The sequence below is a fragment of the Geotrypetes seraphini genome, chromosome 12 (genome assembly GCF_902459505.1).
Source record: "Geotrypetes seraphini chromosome 12, aGeoSer1.1, whole genome shotgun sequence".
NCBI classification, from domain to species: Eukaryota; Metazoa; Chordata; class Amphibia; order Gymnophiona; family Dermophiidae; genus Geotrypetes; species Geotrypetes seraphini.
The window spans coordinates 71717753-71732262 of record NC_047095.1 but is presented as its reverse complement, the minus strand read 5'-3'; the positions used below and the strand labels follow the sequence as shown (position 1 = coordinate 71732262).

The 14510-nt window shown below is 44.6% G+C and overlaps 2 protein-coding genes and 5 non-coding genes across 7 annotated transcripts in view; 1 reads left to right on the top strand and 6 right to left on the bottom strand.

The window, feature by feature from the left end:
* BEST4 (bestrophin 4) overlaps window positions 1-3190 on the top strand; it is a 29983-nt gene extending 26793 nt beyond the window's left edge. The window contains exons 7-9 of the mRNA XM_033915804.1: window positions 402-482; window positions 819-973; window positions 1644-3190. Coding sequence (XP_033771695.1) covers window positions 402-482; window positions 819-973; window positions 1644-2076 — 669 coding nt within the window. The 3' untranslated portion in view covers window positions 2077-3190. The remainder of the gene's footprint in view (window positions 1-401; window positions 483-818; window positions 974-1643) is intronic.
* LOC117346977 lies at window positions 3075-3205 on the bottom strand. The gene has a single exon (XR_004536702.1). It is a non-coding gene; the product is annotated as a small nucleolar RNA SNORA35 (small nucleolar RNA).
* Window positions 3206-3335: 130 nt separating this feature from the next.
* Window positions 3336-13372, bottom strand: RPS8 (ribosomal protein S8). Its single transcript, XM_033915807.1, has 6 exons — window positions 13323-13372; window positions 13011-13117; window positions 11791-11890; window positions 9695-9870; window positions 4920-5049; window positions 3336-3486 (listed from the first exon to the last, which is right to left on the bottom strand). The coding sequence occupies exons 1-6, from the start codon at window positions 13324-13326 to the stop codon at window positions 3377-3379; spliced, it is 627 nt and encodes a 208-aa protein (XP_033771698.1). The 5' UTR covers window positions 13327-13372; the 3' UTR covers window positions 3336-3376.
* Window positions 4272-4342, bottom strand: LOC117346968. The gene has a single exon (XR_004536693.1). It is a non-coding gene; the product is annotated as a small nucleolar RNA SNORD38 (small nucleolar RNA).
* LOC117346969 lies at window positions 5301-5372 on the bottom strand. The gene has a single exon (XR_004536694.1). It is a non-coding gene; the product is annotated as a small nucleolar RNA SNORD38 (small nucleolar RNA).
* LOC117346970 lies at window positions 11972-12075 on the bottom strand. Its single transcript, XR_004536695.1, has one exon. It is a non-coding gene; the product is annotated as a small nucleolar RNA SNORD46 (small nucleolar RNA).
* LOC117346967 lies at window positions 13193-13258 on the bottom strand. The gene has a single exon (XR_004536692.1). It is a non-coding gene; the product is annotated as a small nucleolar RNA SNORD55/SNORD39 (small nucleolar RNA).
* Window positions 13373-14510: the final 1138 nt, after the last annotated feature.

The window sequence follows — 14510 nt, the reverse complement described above, 5'->3', positions numbered from 1 at the left end:
TGAACATTAAGTCTCAATCTTAGTTGAATGAAGTCTAGCAAAGCTGCGAGATAATTTCCCTCAGCTGAGTTTGGTATGAATCTTATGTAAGTCACAATGATTCTTGGTAGACAATTTCAGGGTATAAGAAACAATATGGTATTTTAATAAGATCACTGTAGGACAATCATGACTTTTTGAGTTTTATTATCAAACTCTCAGGGAAGGGAAAATGGACTAAAGATCAAGGAGGTGGTAGAGTAAAGGTTCACCTAATGTGAATAATGCTCTTGTCTAATGTCTTGGTTTCCTTCAACCAAGAAACCTCTCTATCCTCCCCACCCCCCCTAATTCTCTTAGAGTATCTGCGCAGATCTGTTCCTGCTTCTCCCCTTAAGTCTTTCCCTATTTCTTTCCTCCAGGTTGCAGAGCAGATCATTAACCCCTTTGGCGAAGATGACGATGACTTTGAAACAAACAAATTGATAGACAGGAACTTGCAGGTATGACCTCTTACTCTCAGGTTACTTTCACTTGTTTTTTGTTTAAGCAGGCCTATTTACAAAAATATCCTTCACTTTTTCCCTTGGCCCGCTGAAACTAAAATATTTACTATTTGGCCCTGGTCTAGTTGGGATGGGTGCAATCCCCAGTCTTTCCGGCCCTTGACAGCTCCACATTCAGAATGGCTGCCACACCATCCTGTAGGAATCTCACGAGACCACAACTGGAGGTTCCAGTAGCCATTTTGAGACTGGAACTGGCAGGAACAATTGGGAATTGCTTCTGGTCATCACAAAATGTTTTAACTTAAACACGTTCCTTCTTCTTGCTTTCAGGTATCTTTGCTGTCTGTGGATGACATGTACCAGAACCTTCCTCCAACCACGAAGGACAAATACTGGAATGAATCAACTGCTCTACCACCTTATACTAACGCCACAGTGGCTGAGACCCTCAAACCTTCCTTCCTGGGTTCCACCTTTGATATGAGGTGAGGCTGACGCAAGGGATAGGAGAACCATAGCATTTATCCAGTGCAGAACTGACATGGAAGGGTTTGAATAGGACTGCCACCCTGACCATCTACCTGACAAATTGAGTCACAGTTCTACCCATTTCACAGAGATTATCAATAAAAAGAGACATTTTTTGAAACACAGAAACATGATGGCAGATAAAGGCCAAATGGCCTATCTAGTCTGTCCATCCACAGTAACCATTCTCTCTCTCTCTCATACACGGCCACTTCCATTATACAATGTTGTAATGTTAATTAATATTCAACTTTACTTTACCCGGACAACAAAAAAGGAGTTCAACAGGGTCTGCAGTACAGCATGCAATAAGCAAAAAATCAAAACAAACTAATATGTACATTTGCAGGCAGAGTTATTGATACCACCTTATTACAAACCAAGTGACCCGACACAGTCCGTGTTTTGGAAAACACGCCTTCTTCAGGGGTCCACCTTAAACCTTATCAACCATGGACCCCTGAAGAAGGCGTGTTTTCCAAAACACGGACTGTGTCGGGTCACTTGGTTTGTAATAAGGTGGTATCAATAACTCTGCCTGCACTTTACTTTACCCAATATAATCACCAAGTGAAGGGAAAATTAAACAAATGACCACAGCAAAATGCTATTTTCTTCCATTTGCAGAATGAGTGATGATTTGGACCAGAGCCAGCAGGTCAACGCTATTCCTAACACTCCCAAAATCCATACCCCACTACTGAATCGATTCCTAGCGGCAGCTGCTTCTCCTGCCATCAGCCTGAAGAATTTCGGCAGGAGTGAGCGGTTCCACCATCTGCTGCACTTCCGAGGAGAAAATCTTCCCTCCCCAAACCCAAACTCCTCCTATAGCGACCAGGATCCCGAGTCTGTTGGACGCATTGAAGAGGAAGATACAGAAGATGAAAAAGAGAGTCAGGCCAGCGAACCCATGACACCTCACATCCACCTGAAGGTCCCTCACAGGTTAGAGGCCTCAGAGCAGCAGAAAAAACGAGAGAGCTCAAAGGTATCTCCTTTGACGATCATAGTAAAAGAGCCCTCCAACGAAAGTCTAAACATTGAGCACGCAGCCTGAAAGAAAATTCTCTTTAGCCATCAAGCCCAGCATCCTGTCTCTCACTATTCTGTACTGCTCTCACTCAACCTACCTGGCTCACTATCGCTTATGGACTTTTCTGCCAGGAACTTGTGTAAATACTAACTGCCCTCACCACATCTAAAGCTTAATTCTATGTAGTGAACAATCTTTCCCTAGTTACCCATTTCACCCAAAGGCATAGATGTTGTGTTTGGTGGTGATAGAAATATGGCCCATCTAGTCTGTCCGTTATCTCTTTCTCTCTCATACAAGGCACTTCCATTATACAGTGCTGAAAAGTTAATTAATATTCACCATAAAAACTAGGCTTTATTTTAAAATAGGCTTGCCCTAATTCATTCCTTAAGGGCTATATACTATATAAGCCAGTCTCCGCATAGCCATACTGAATATACACGAGACTTACACTGTTGACAAGAGTATGCGTGCAACTGTCTCAGGGAGATCCTAAAACTCAGCCCCACTTATAAATGTTAAAAGCATTACTGGGCTAATTCAGTGAACCGGTAGTTGCACCTTTTTTGATGCTGTGAAGAGAGCATGCTTCTTCTTACTCTTCTACATATTTTATGGATTTCCCTCCATATCTTACCGTCTCCAAAATGTCCGTTTAGTTTTATATTCTGTACACTGCTTAGATCAGGGGTGTCAAAGTCGGTCCTTGAAGGCCACAATCCAGTCGGGTTTTCAGGATTTCCCCAATGAATATGTATGAGATCTATTTGCATGCACTGCTTTCACTGTATGCCAACAGATCCCATGCATATTTCATTGGGAAAATCCTGAAAACCCGACTGGATTGTGACCCTTGAGGACCAACTTTTGACACCTGTGGCAGTATAACAAATTTTAAATAAACTAGACCTCACACAAGTAGGCTCGGTTCACTGGTCTGAAAGGTGCAAAAAGGACATTGTTTCATAATAGATCCCCTACTATTTGTCTAGAGGCACAGGGCTACTCAGCACAAGGAAGCCTGTACCCAGCTTTCGGAAAAGACAGGCCACAGAGAACAGCCTGTCCTTTCTGCTAGAAGGGAGTTTCTCTAGCACTGGAATGAGACCCCCAGACCAAGTGGAAGGAAGGAGGTCACTGAACAGTGCACAAGACTGTACATGGGAGAAAAAGAAAGGCACGCTGCATTCCCTGGGATGAGGCTGTCCACTCTGTTCGAAAAAGCTTCTCAGCTCCACCATGCAGTCTTTCTACTTTAGAAACCACATACAACAGGCAGATTTATCAGGTATTTGGGCTTTATTTGTTGGAAGAGTGGACTTTATTTGCCTTTTTTCGCTTTGATCTTCCTCTGGTAGAATTCCAGCTCTTTTCCTTCCAAGACATAGCCGTCTGCACGCCCACACTGCCCAGGTCTGGAGGCTATACAGGCTGGAAGAAGAGAGAGAAACAGGGGCATTATACCTAAGATGTGCACAGTGCTGGAGAACCCAGGTTCCTCTCCCCTGCAATACTAGGTAGAGAATGACACGGGGACAAATGTTTCCCAATCCCTGTAAACTCTGCCTTAATCGCACAAACCTTGAATACTTATAATTTTAAAGTGTTTGAGGCTTGTTCAGATGAGGACAGAGTTTGCAGGAATAGGGAAAAACTCCCTGTGTCATTCTCCAATACAGTGGTACCTCAGTTTACGAGTGCACCGGTTTGTGAGTGTTTTGCAAGACATGCAAATCATTCACAAAATTGGTGCCTCGCAAACAGAGCTTGCCTCGAGGTACGAGCGCCTCCCCCCGCGATCCGGCGCCTCCCACCCACCCGAACACTTTGCTTACCCTCCATCTGGCACCGGCACCAATGCACAGGACATGCCGATGCCCGAAGATCTGCAGTCCTTTTTGCTGGGCCTTGAGCATCTGCGCATGCTCAAGGCCTTTGAGTTCCGGCTCTCTCTTACTTTCTATGGGGAAACTCGCTTTGATATACGAGCAATTTGGTTTACGAGCATGCTTCTGGAACGAATTATGCTCGTAAACCAAGGTTCTACTGTATTAGGATCCACGCTACATGGCCACGTTCCGCACGTCTCTCAATTCCACCCTATCAAAGCCATAAATACAAAGTGCTATTCAAACAAATACCACACCATACCATTTCTGCGGCTGTGGTCAAAGAGAGACCTGGCTAATCATGGCTCCATATGGCTCATGTGAAGTCTTCTTCAGATTACCAATTGTCACCACTTCCATTCAGTAGCAGAACTGGACAAAGTTATCATCACCAGAAGACTTCAAGTAATAAGCCAGAGCACAATGCCAGAAGGAAGCCCTTCAAACACACTGTCATACTCCTGAGACGTATTGTAACCCACATGGGCTGTATACAGTTCCCCCACCCTCATGTAACTGCAAAGGGGACCGCAATACCCAAACACAATTGAAAACAGTGGGGCGGAAGGAATGATTATGGAAAAGCTGAGGGACTAAAGTCAGAAAATGTAGCAAGCCCAACACTTAGCCAAGCTATGTTCAAAGCAGTGCACAAGAAAACTGCAGACAGCACACTGCTAATGAAGGCCTGAGGAGGAAAAGATTACCTCCCCTTTCTGTGTGCTGTTTTGCATGAACGACTGGGGGACCTGAAGTTTTTTTGTCATCGGAAATGTGGCGTGATAGGCAAAGCGCTCCTCCAGGATCCTACAAGGTGCAAGTGTGTACTTCCAAGACAAGCAGCAGGGTTTTTGCATAAAAGCACAGAGCTTCATGCACAGCTCATCATATCAGCCTTAGGGGGCAAATGTAACCTCACTCTATGGAATGATGCGGCATATAGCAGGGGGAAGGCACTATGCATCAGGAGCTCACCGAGTAGCTTCCCCTGCTGGAACTGCTCCTCCAGGAGGGTGTTGATTTTGGCTGTCTTTTTCCTCTCGTCATACTTCTTCTGAATCTTCTTGGATCTCTTCTTATTCAGGATTTCTTCTTCTTCAGGAGTCTGCCAGAAAGTCAGCTTAAAGTTACTCTCAAACAATACATTTGCACCCACTCTATATCATAAGATGAGAACAGACAAGGTGGCCAATTTCCTTCCTTCCCTCTGCAGGATCACAGCATGGGAGGTACCTGCACTATTACAGAGTACACTGTCATGGAGAGGGATGCACAGGGGGGGAGGGAGGTGTTCAGGGCAGAGTCCACTTGAACAGGACAGGATATCAATCAGATGCAGGCTGCCAGTGTGTTGGGTCTCTCTCAGAATTGTAAATGTCATCGTTTCCCATTCAGCAGCAGAACTGGACAAAGGTTTCATCATTGAGAGACTCTGCACAGATTCCAGTCACCTCAGCAAGAGAAAGGCCTAACAAACCCAATAGTAACACCTGAATCTCCTGCAAGTGACAAAGCTTCTGACCAACATCCCCAGTCAGTTTCATCATCACACAAAAAGTGTACAGGGCTGAGAGGACGCGTTGAGAAAAACATTCAGATACTTTCCTACCACATACCCCAATTGTAAACAGAGCAAAAAGAGGGATCCTCAAGACTCGTTGCAAATTGTCAAACTACAAAAATCTGGAACTCATTTCCTTTAGAGATTTGTATTACCTCGTTCACAAAAATCTGAAAACATGGCTCTTTCATAGAAGTCTTTATTAGAGATTCAGTGCAACTTCAACTATGCACTGTATATTTATGTAACAAAAACGCCATTTGTAACCTGCTATTTTAGATTAAAATTGAACCCCGAGAAAACGAAGTTCTTTATTGTTATTAGGAGTGATGTTAGATCAGAAATTAACTCCAAAAGCTCAAACTGATGTATGAAAGGGATTTGTTGCTCTTTAGAGGAGATTATTTTGATATCTTGCATATCTTACGTGTCCTTAGAAGCTGTTCACCTTATTTTTGGCTTTTGATCATTTCTCATCTTATTATAGACAACTTCACTGGCTTCCAATTGAGGCACATTTACTGTTTAAATTTCTTTGTTTCTCCCTCTATATTCGCAGAGATAGGGGATCAGCATGGCCCCGAATACAGAAAAACCGTGAATAACTTTTTGTATGTTATTTGCTGTTTTTCTGTAAAAAGCCTGAAAAAAGACACAAAACCACAAAGAAAATTACCTGTTCCTGTCAAAAAAGTGTCGCGATTTCCTTTGTACAATGCTGAGAGGATGGATTTTCTCTGTGCATCGCTAGGAGCTTCCTTTGATGTAAATTTTGGGGTGGAGCCTGCGCACGAATAACCGCAAATACAGAGGGAGAAGTGTATTACCAAATTTTATGACAGATGCATTCAATTTTGCTCTTGCTACCCACACTTTGAGAAGTAATCTTGTTTTTTTATTTTCCCTCTCTTCAAGATAAAGTGCGTCGAGCTTATGTTGGAAATTTATTATCTTTCTGAGCAGCTCAATTGAGTTGCTTCCAATTGTTAGCTTTTTTTCATATAGTATGTATAGTAAATTTGTGAATGAATCTTGTACTTTTAATGTTTTCCACTTTGCTTTGGTGTATTGCAGTATATAAATCAAATATTATGTTATGTTTACCTGTGTGTAGAAATAATGCCGATTGGTGGTTTTGGCAGGATAAAAGATTACATAAAACCTCACATTCTCTGGGGGAAGGACACCAGATTCGATCTTGTGGACCATGATAAATTATTAGATGCTCTAGGTCAAGTTTTGAAATGGTTTGAGGGTAACTTAGAACTTATCAAGTAAAACTTAACAATGAGCTCTCAAACAGTGGAGTACCCCAAGGGTCTCTGTAGCTTTGTAACAGATTATCTCAGTTTAAAATTAAACCATTTAGTTATGCTGACGACATCTGCCATGCTGGTATTTTCTGCATTATATTGTAATGTTTTTAAGTCCATTATTCTAATTTGTATTTTATCTGTATCCCATGTATTAGCTCACCTTGTTGAACTTTCTCGGTATATAAGAATAAAATTATTATTACTACTATTCTAATTCCTGTGCATACTTCCCTTTCTCAAGTAAACCAAACTGTGATAGGGATTTTTACAGATAGTCGAATTTTGGATGTCAGAATTTAAATTGAAAATTAAAACTAAATTTTTCTATGCATCACCAAATTTAAACGAAGATGTTACATCTATTGTCTTAAATCATAGAATTTATAGCATTCAGTCAACTATAAAGATACTTGGCGTAGTTCTAGACCGTACCCTTAACAATGAAAAATCAGATCGATTCATTGGTTTGAAAGAGTTTTTATACTATCAGAGGTTCAATCACTTGTCCTTAGTCAGCTGGACTACTGTAATATTATTCATCTTACTGGTACTCAGAAAAATCTTCATAGGCTGCCCATAATTCAGAATGCAGCAGTTAGATTGATTTTCATTTTAAAAAGTATGACCATGTTACTGATTTTTATCGTCGACTGCATTGGCTTCCAGTTGAGACACGGGTTAAATTTAAGCTGGGCTGTATTTGTTTTAAGGCACTAACAGGCTCCATTCCTGAGTATCTTAGGGAATCTTTTATCATCACAAATTCTAAACATCCTAGGAAAACTCACTCATTATTTTCTTTCCCTTTTCTGAAAGGATGTAAATGCAAGAAATTTCAGGAACGACTTATCTTTTCAGTCTGCCTCATGGACTAGGGATTTAACTTATATATTTACACTCCCAACTTCAAATCAACAATTTCGACGTGCCTTAAAAATGTATCTTTTCAGGGAACAGAAATCGGATGTCTATTCACTTGTATTACTAGTCTTTGTGAACCGCATAGAACTTAATGGTATTTGCGGTAGTGCTGCCCGATTCAGGAAAAAAAATTTCGATTCGATTTTCCTGCCCAATTGGGTGTTTTTTTTCAAACATCCTGGTGGGTTTATTTTATAGCCTCTTCACCCCCTTTGCCTTCTCCTAACCATACTGGCACTGTGGTGTAAACAAAATAAACAAACGACTTTTCCCCTCTATTAAATCCTAGCTCACGTTGGCGGTCTAACACCAGCTCTGGCAGGATACACGTTTCAAATCTGACATATTGTAATCACAGAAGGGAAAATAAAATTAGTTTTTCTACCTTTTATTGTCTGGCCATTCAAATCTTGATGGTCCCAAGCTCTGGTTGTCTTCTGATAACTTGCTTGCCAGGGTCTCCTTCTTTCTTCCTGCTAACTATCCATCTTCCATCTCTGTCCTCCCCTTCCATTTTCCTTCCCTACTCCGGAGGTCTGGCATCTTTCTTTTTTTTGTCTCCATCCACAGATCCACCTTTTCTTAACTACCCTTTCATCCAGCATCTCTCCCTCCTTCCCCACCACCCCAGGGTCCACCGTCTCTCCCTTTCTTTTCCCAACTACCCTCCTATCCAGTATCTCTATCTCCTCTCCACACCATCCCTTGTGTCCAACTTCTCTCCCTTTCTGTTCCTTCCCTCCCTAAATCCCAGTGTCCATCATCTCTCTCCCTCGCCTCTATTTTTAGACCCATTATTTCTTCCCCCCCAAAGTCCGGAATATGCACATCTCTTTGAATCCCCCTTCCTTCCCTCCGTCTACTTCTACACCAGGGCCCCCCTCCCCTGAAGGTCTGTACCTCCTCCCACTGAAGGCATATGCCACCATCCCTGGCCTGTCCCCACCCTGAAGGACTGCCCCCTCCCCCCCGGGAAGGCCTCCGTGTTCCCTTTGGCCTCCCCGCAGCGTTTACCTTATAGCTGCAGCCTGCAATGAAGATCAAGGTTACAGCGTCTTTACTAAGTGCTTTCAGCTCTTTTCTCCGCCCAATCCTGCCTCTGACGTACTAAGTGCTTTCAGCTCTTTCCTCTGCCCGATTCTGCCTCTGACATCAGAGGAGGGGCGGGACCGCAGCAGAGGAAAGAGCTCAAAGCACTTAGTAAAGACGCTGTAACCGCGATCTTCATTGCAGGCTGCAGCTATAAGGTAAACGCTGCGAGGAGACTAGAGGGAACACGGAGGCCTTTCCGGGGAGGGGGGGGAACAAGGAGGCCTTCCCCGGGGGGGGAAGCAGTCCTTCTGGGGGTGCGATTCGATGTGATGTCCTTCGTGGAGGCCAGGGGGGAAGCCGACAGCAGCACCTCCCAACTGACCCTCCCTCCTGCCCTCTAAAGCAGATGCAGCAGCAGCTCCCAAGCAAGAGCAGCACTGCCGCTCCTGATTTAGGGGGCGAGGGGGGAAGGTCCGAATCGGGAAGCCGATTTTTTTAAAAAATTTAAATCGATTCGAATCGGTTCACCCAAAGTGAATCGGTGATCTGATTCAAATTGTGAATCGGGCAGCACTAATTTGCGGTATACACGTGAGTTTTGTTATAAAAATCAAATGGCCATCCGGAGTAACCATTATCTCTTTCTCTCTCTGAGAGATCCCACGTGCCTATCCCAGGCCTTCTTGAATTCAGACAGTCTCTGTTTCCACCACCTCTTCCAGGAGAATGTTCCACCCTTTCCTAAGATTACTCTGGAGCCTATCACCTCTAGGAGATAGGCTATAAACATTACAGAGAACCACAAGATAAAGCACATGTTATGTCTCTGCTGGCATGCACAACTTGAACCTACATATCCTAGTTTCCCATTTGACAAAAATCAAACCCTTCCTTCTTTGCACAGCCTACCGTGTACGCACCAACTTAGCTCCCTTTTTGCGTCCAAGAGGCAAGGCATAGTGGGCCTCATACCACTGTCTGTAAGGGGTGCTGTCGATTTGAACAATGCAGTTCTTCACCAATGTCTTGGTTCTCACCAGCTCATTATTGGATGCGTTGTATACCACATCAATAATTCTGGTCTTACGGGTGCAACCTAAGAAAAGAAGTACATTAGGATGGAATGAGAAAAAAAGTGAACACTTCCTCTTGTGCCCACTTTAGAGGCCCCAACAATACTGACTAATACTTATGGGAGAGTGTGGATTCAAACCCATGCTGCTCCTTGTGACCCTGGGCAACTTAATCCCCCCATTGTCCCAGGTACATTAGATAGATTGTGAGCCCGTCGGGACAAAGAGGGGAAAAATGCTCGAATACCTGAATAAATTCATGTAAACCATTCTGAGCTCCCCTGCGAGAAATAAATAATGCTTATACAGTAATATTAAATGCACTGCCTGCATTGCCCTGACCAACTCCGCACTGTGGACTGATCTGCCTGCTTGCTACCAGTCAGTCCATTTCTCTCTGAATTCCTTTCTACTCCATTTCATGTTATATTTTTGATGGGCAGTTTATCAAGAAAGTAACACATGGTAGGCAAAGTTTCCCTTTAGTTCTTTGATGCTAAATGACATAAGTAACCAAGCGGACCTGCCCTAACTCTGCTATTATAACCAAACTCATGCTTCGATGTAGGTAGATGAATTATACATAGCAAATACTAGGCCCAAAATCAAGCTGCCACCCTTTTCTACCTCCTGCATCTGTTTTATTTCCACTGCTGGAAGATTATGCCAAACAAACCTCCCCCCTCTCAGTAAAGATATCATAACACAAGGATTTTATATACCACCACAACCAATGACTGGGCAGTTTACAAAGTAATAACAAGTTATAACTATTAAAAACAATTAACACGACAAGAGATTATTTTGATGTTCTGCATCTCAAATATATGACCAATTTAGAATGGAAGAATTACCGTAGTTTTCGATCTCTAAGACGCACCTGACCATAAGACGCACCTACCTATAGAGGAGGAAAAGCCAACAAAAAAAAAAAATTCTGAACCAAATGGTGTACCCTGTCCCACCGCCCTGCCACCCTTTCCTTTTTAAAATTCTGACAGGGACCCCCGTAACCTTTTTGTAATCCTAGCGGTCCAGTGCTATATTCCCTCGCTGGACTGCTGCCTGAGTCCTGATCTGTTGCAGCAGCGAGCGGAGCACAAGGAAGACACAAGCTTTTCGCGTGCCTCCCTGGTCCCGTGCTGCCGAGGGAAAGTGTATCAGCGATCCTCCGCAGGCCATAATTAGTTTTCAAAGTGAGAACGGGAGGCTAATTGGGCAGCAGTAGCTCACGGGTCCAGACAGCATCCCTCCCTCCCTGTCGCTGGCATAAACCTTGCCATTGAACACAGGCTTGCTTGATGATGCTCTTAGCCTTCCCTCTGCAGGGCACCTTTCTTTGGAAAAAAAGGAAGTTGCATAATGAGGAGGAACCCGGCAGAGGGAAGGCCGCACGAGCACCGCCCAGCAGCCCTATGTAGAGATTGGCTCGCTCTGCAAAATGTGAGCCAGTGGCAGGGATGGAGGGAAGCCAGCTGAAGCCGCCAGACCCATGAGTGGGTGAGGTGGGCTGGAGCCACTGGAAAAATGAGGAGAGGGTCTGGAGCCGCTGGACTCGCGATAGTGGGATACTGAGGGAGTTGTGGTGGGTGGAGTTCCCCGTGAGAACAAAGCTTTTTACTGTTCCACAAAGTGGTGAAAAGGTTTGTCCCCATGCCGGTGAACAGATATAAATTTTATCCGTTCCTGTGGTCACCCACTTAGCCATGGGAAAGGATCACTGTGTCATTCTCTACTGCAGTCATGGGAATATTCTTTTAAACGGGCAGCAATTCTTCAAACCCAGCACAAACCCATGAAAACTATCAGCATAACAAGTATTCGCAAAAGAACACACAGCATGGCTGAAAAGAGAACATGCTCTCAATGTTTGCTGGTAAAAGCCATTAATCTAGGAAATCTCTATTTCAGTTAAAACCAAACAAACTTCTTAAAACACTTACACTCAGAGCCCCAAGAGAAGTTCCCAGCATCCAATCTTAAAGCTCGATATTTCTTGTTGCCACCTCGGACTCTAACTGTGTGAATCCGACGGGGACCGATCTAAAGAGAGGATAAAGTCAGAATTAAAAAGCAAAGGTGTTGCCAAAAAGCTCCCCATCAGTACATTTGGTACTAAAAGGCAATGCATCAGAGTAACTATGACAAGCCTAGCACTGGCAAGAGAAGACAAGAGACCAAAACAGTCTCAACCTCCCACCTAAGGTCAAGCTTTCATCATCTGCATTGTCTTGTGTCCACATTTACTGAACCCATTTTCACATAAAGTTTCACAAGCAAGAGAGGCCCTCGACTGCCCCCCCCTCCTTAAGGGGATGGTAAGCCCAGGATCAAGACTCAATGAGGGATTCCAGGGTTCCTCTCTCCCCCTCTTAACCTAGTATTACAGAATTGCACTCAGTCCAGTCTGTGGGGGGATGAAACTAAACTAAAGCTTAAGTTTGTATATCGCATCCTCTCCATAAAGATAGAGCTCGGCACGGTTTACAGCAGGGGTCTCAAAGTTCCTCCTTGAGGGCTGCAATCCAGTCGGGTTTTCAGGATTTCCCCAATGAATATGCATGAGATCTATGTGCATGCACTGCTTTCAATGCATATTCGTTGGGGAAATCCTGAAAACCCCACTGGATTGCGGCCCTCAAGAAGGGACTTTGAGATCCCTGGTTTACAGGTAATTGAATAAATGAGGGAAGGACATAATTAGAGGGGTTTCAAAGTCCCTCCTCGAGGGCCGCAATCCAGTCGGGTCTTCCGGATTTCCCCAACGAATATGCATTGAAAGCAGTGCATGCACATAGATCTCATGCATATTCATGGGGGAAATCCTGAAAACTCGACTGGATTCGGCCCTCATGGAGGGACTTTGAGATCCCTGAATTAACAGGATTTTCAGTCTAGACTCTAGACCAGGGGTGGGCAACTCCGGTCCTTGAGGGCCGGAATCTAGTTGGATTTCCCCAACGAATATGCATTGAAAGCAGTGCATGCAAATAGATCTCATGCATATTCATGGGGGAAATCCTGAAAACCCAACTGAGACCCCAGATTTTTTTTGTTTACATTTTAAATCGACATCTTTACGTTTTGGAGAAAAGCCAAAGATGCTTTCGGAATGAGCCTAGTGAATTTGAAGAAGTGCCTGCTCCCGAGAGCTTAGCCTCACCTTGGTGTTGGCGGCGGGCCTCCCCAGCTCATACTTCCTCTTCTTGTGGTAGGGCTTCCTTTTGCCTCCGGTCTTGCGGCGCTTGTGCCAGTTGTCCCGCGAGATACCTGCCGAGAGAGACACAAGCGGCTGAGAGCGCGGCCTTCCCTCCCCTCCGGCCTGCCTACCCGCCCGGCCCGCCCCCCGTGCTCAGCTCTCCAAGGTGTTTCCACAGAGCGCTTTCGGTCTCCAGGATTTCATCATTCGCACCAGGCACCGCCCGGGACGGAGGATGGCGGCGGATTCTTCCAGCGCCCGGCCACCATCACTCACCCATCTTCCGGCGCTCGCTGCAAAGAGGAGGCGCAAAGGCTCACGGGACGCTTTGGGAGGCCGCAAGTCGCGTGCGACGCCGGCGTGCTTACGTCATCCTGCTGGGACCGGCGTTCGCTGCCACGTGGTGGGAGGAGCCGCCACTTGCACAAGCAGAGCAGGGGGACAGTGGCTGGCAGTGAAGGGGACCTAAGAATAGCCCAAGTGCCTGGCCAAAACCCAAATCTCGGTCTCATCAGCACTTTATAATAATAAGAACAGTTTATATACCGCAGGATGATTAGAATTGTTACAGATTGAATGGAATAAACAAAGTGATTGAGGACTAAGATTGTATAGGTTGGTTTCCTAAGTATTTCAGGAACGTTTCCTGAATTCCCCATAGGTAGGACTTTTCCTCCAGGAACTTGGCCAAACCTTTCTGAAAACCAGCTACGCTATCGGCTCTTACCATAACATCTGGCAAAGCGTTCCAGAGCTTAACTATTCTCTGAGTGAAAAAATATTTCCTTGTAACTTCAAGTGTCCCCTAGTCTTTGTCATTTTTGACAGAGTGAACCCGTTCTACTCCACTCAGGATTTTGTAGACTTTAGTCATATCTCCCCTCAGCCGTCTCTTTTCCAAGCTGAACAGCCCTAACCTTTTAAGTCTTTCCTCATAGGAGAGGAGCTCCAGTCCCTTCATCATCTTGGCCACTCTTCTTTGAACCTTTTCACTATAAGGTTGTAGATTTGGGCCAGCAAGCTCCATGCTGCAGGTACAAGGAAGTGCTTCTGTCTACCTAGCTACTGCAACTGCTGCCCTCTGTAGCCTCTCTAATACATGACAGCATGAGAGAGTAACTGTGGCCTAGCAGCTGACAATGTGAAAGGCAAGTGCAACAGATTTCACTGACAAAAGGAAAAACGGATTCAGATACCTCTATTGGCACAGCAATTTTACCATAATATGGAGGGGGGATGTTAACTAAAATATAAACTAAAGGTTTATAATCAAAATGCCATCCAGCTGTACACCCACCACTCCCAAACCTAGCACTGGTCCTGCACCAGATGTAGAATCACTAAATGCCCTTTCCCTCCCTGCTGCAGAATCAACACAGTCCCTCAGAAAAGCAGCATAGGCCTCCCCTGGGCCCATGTTAGTCACTGGTGATCTATCAAGGGTGAGTTGCAGCAGGAACTATC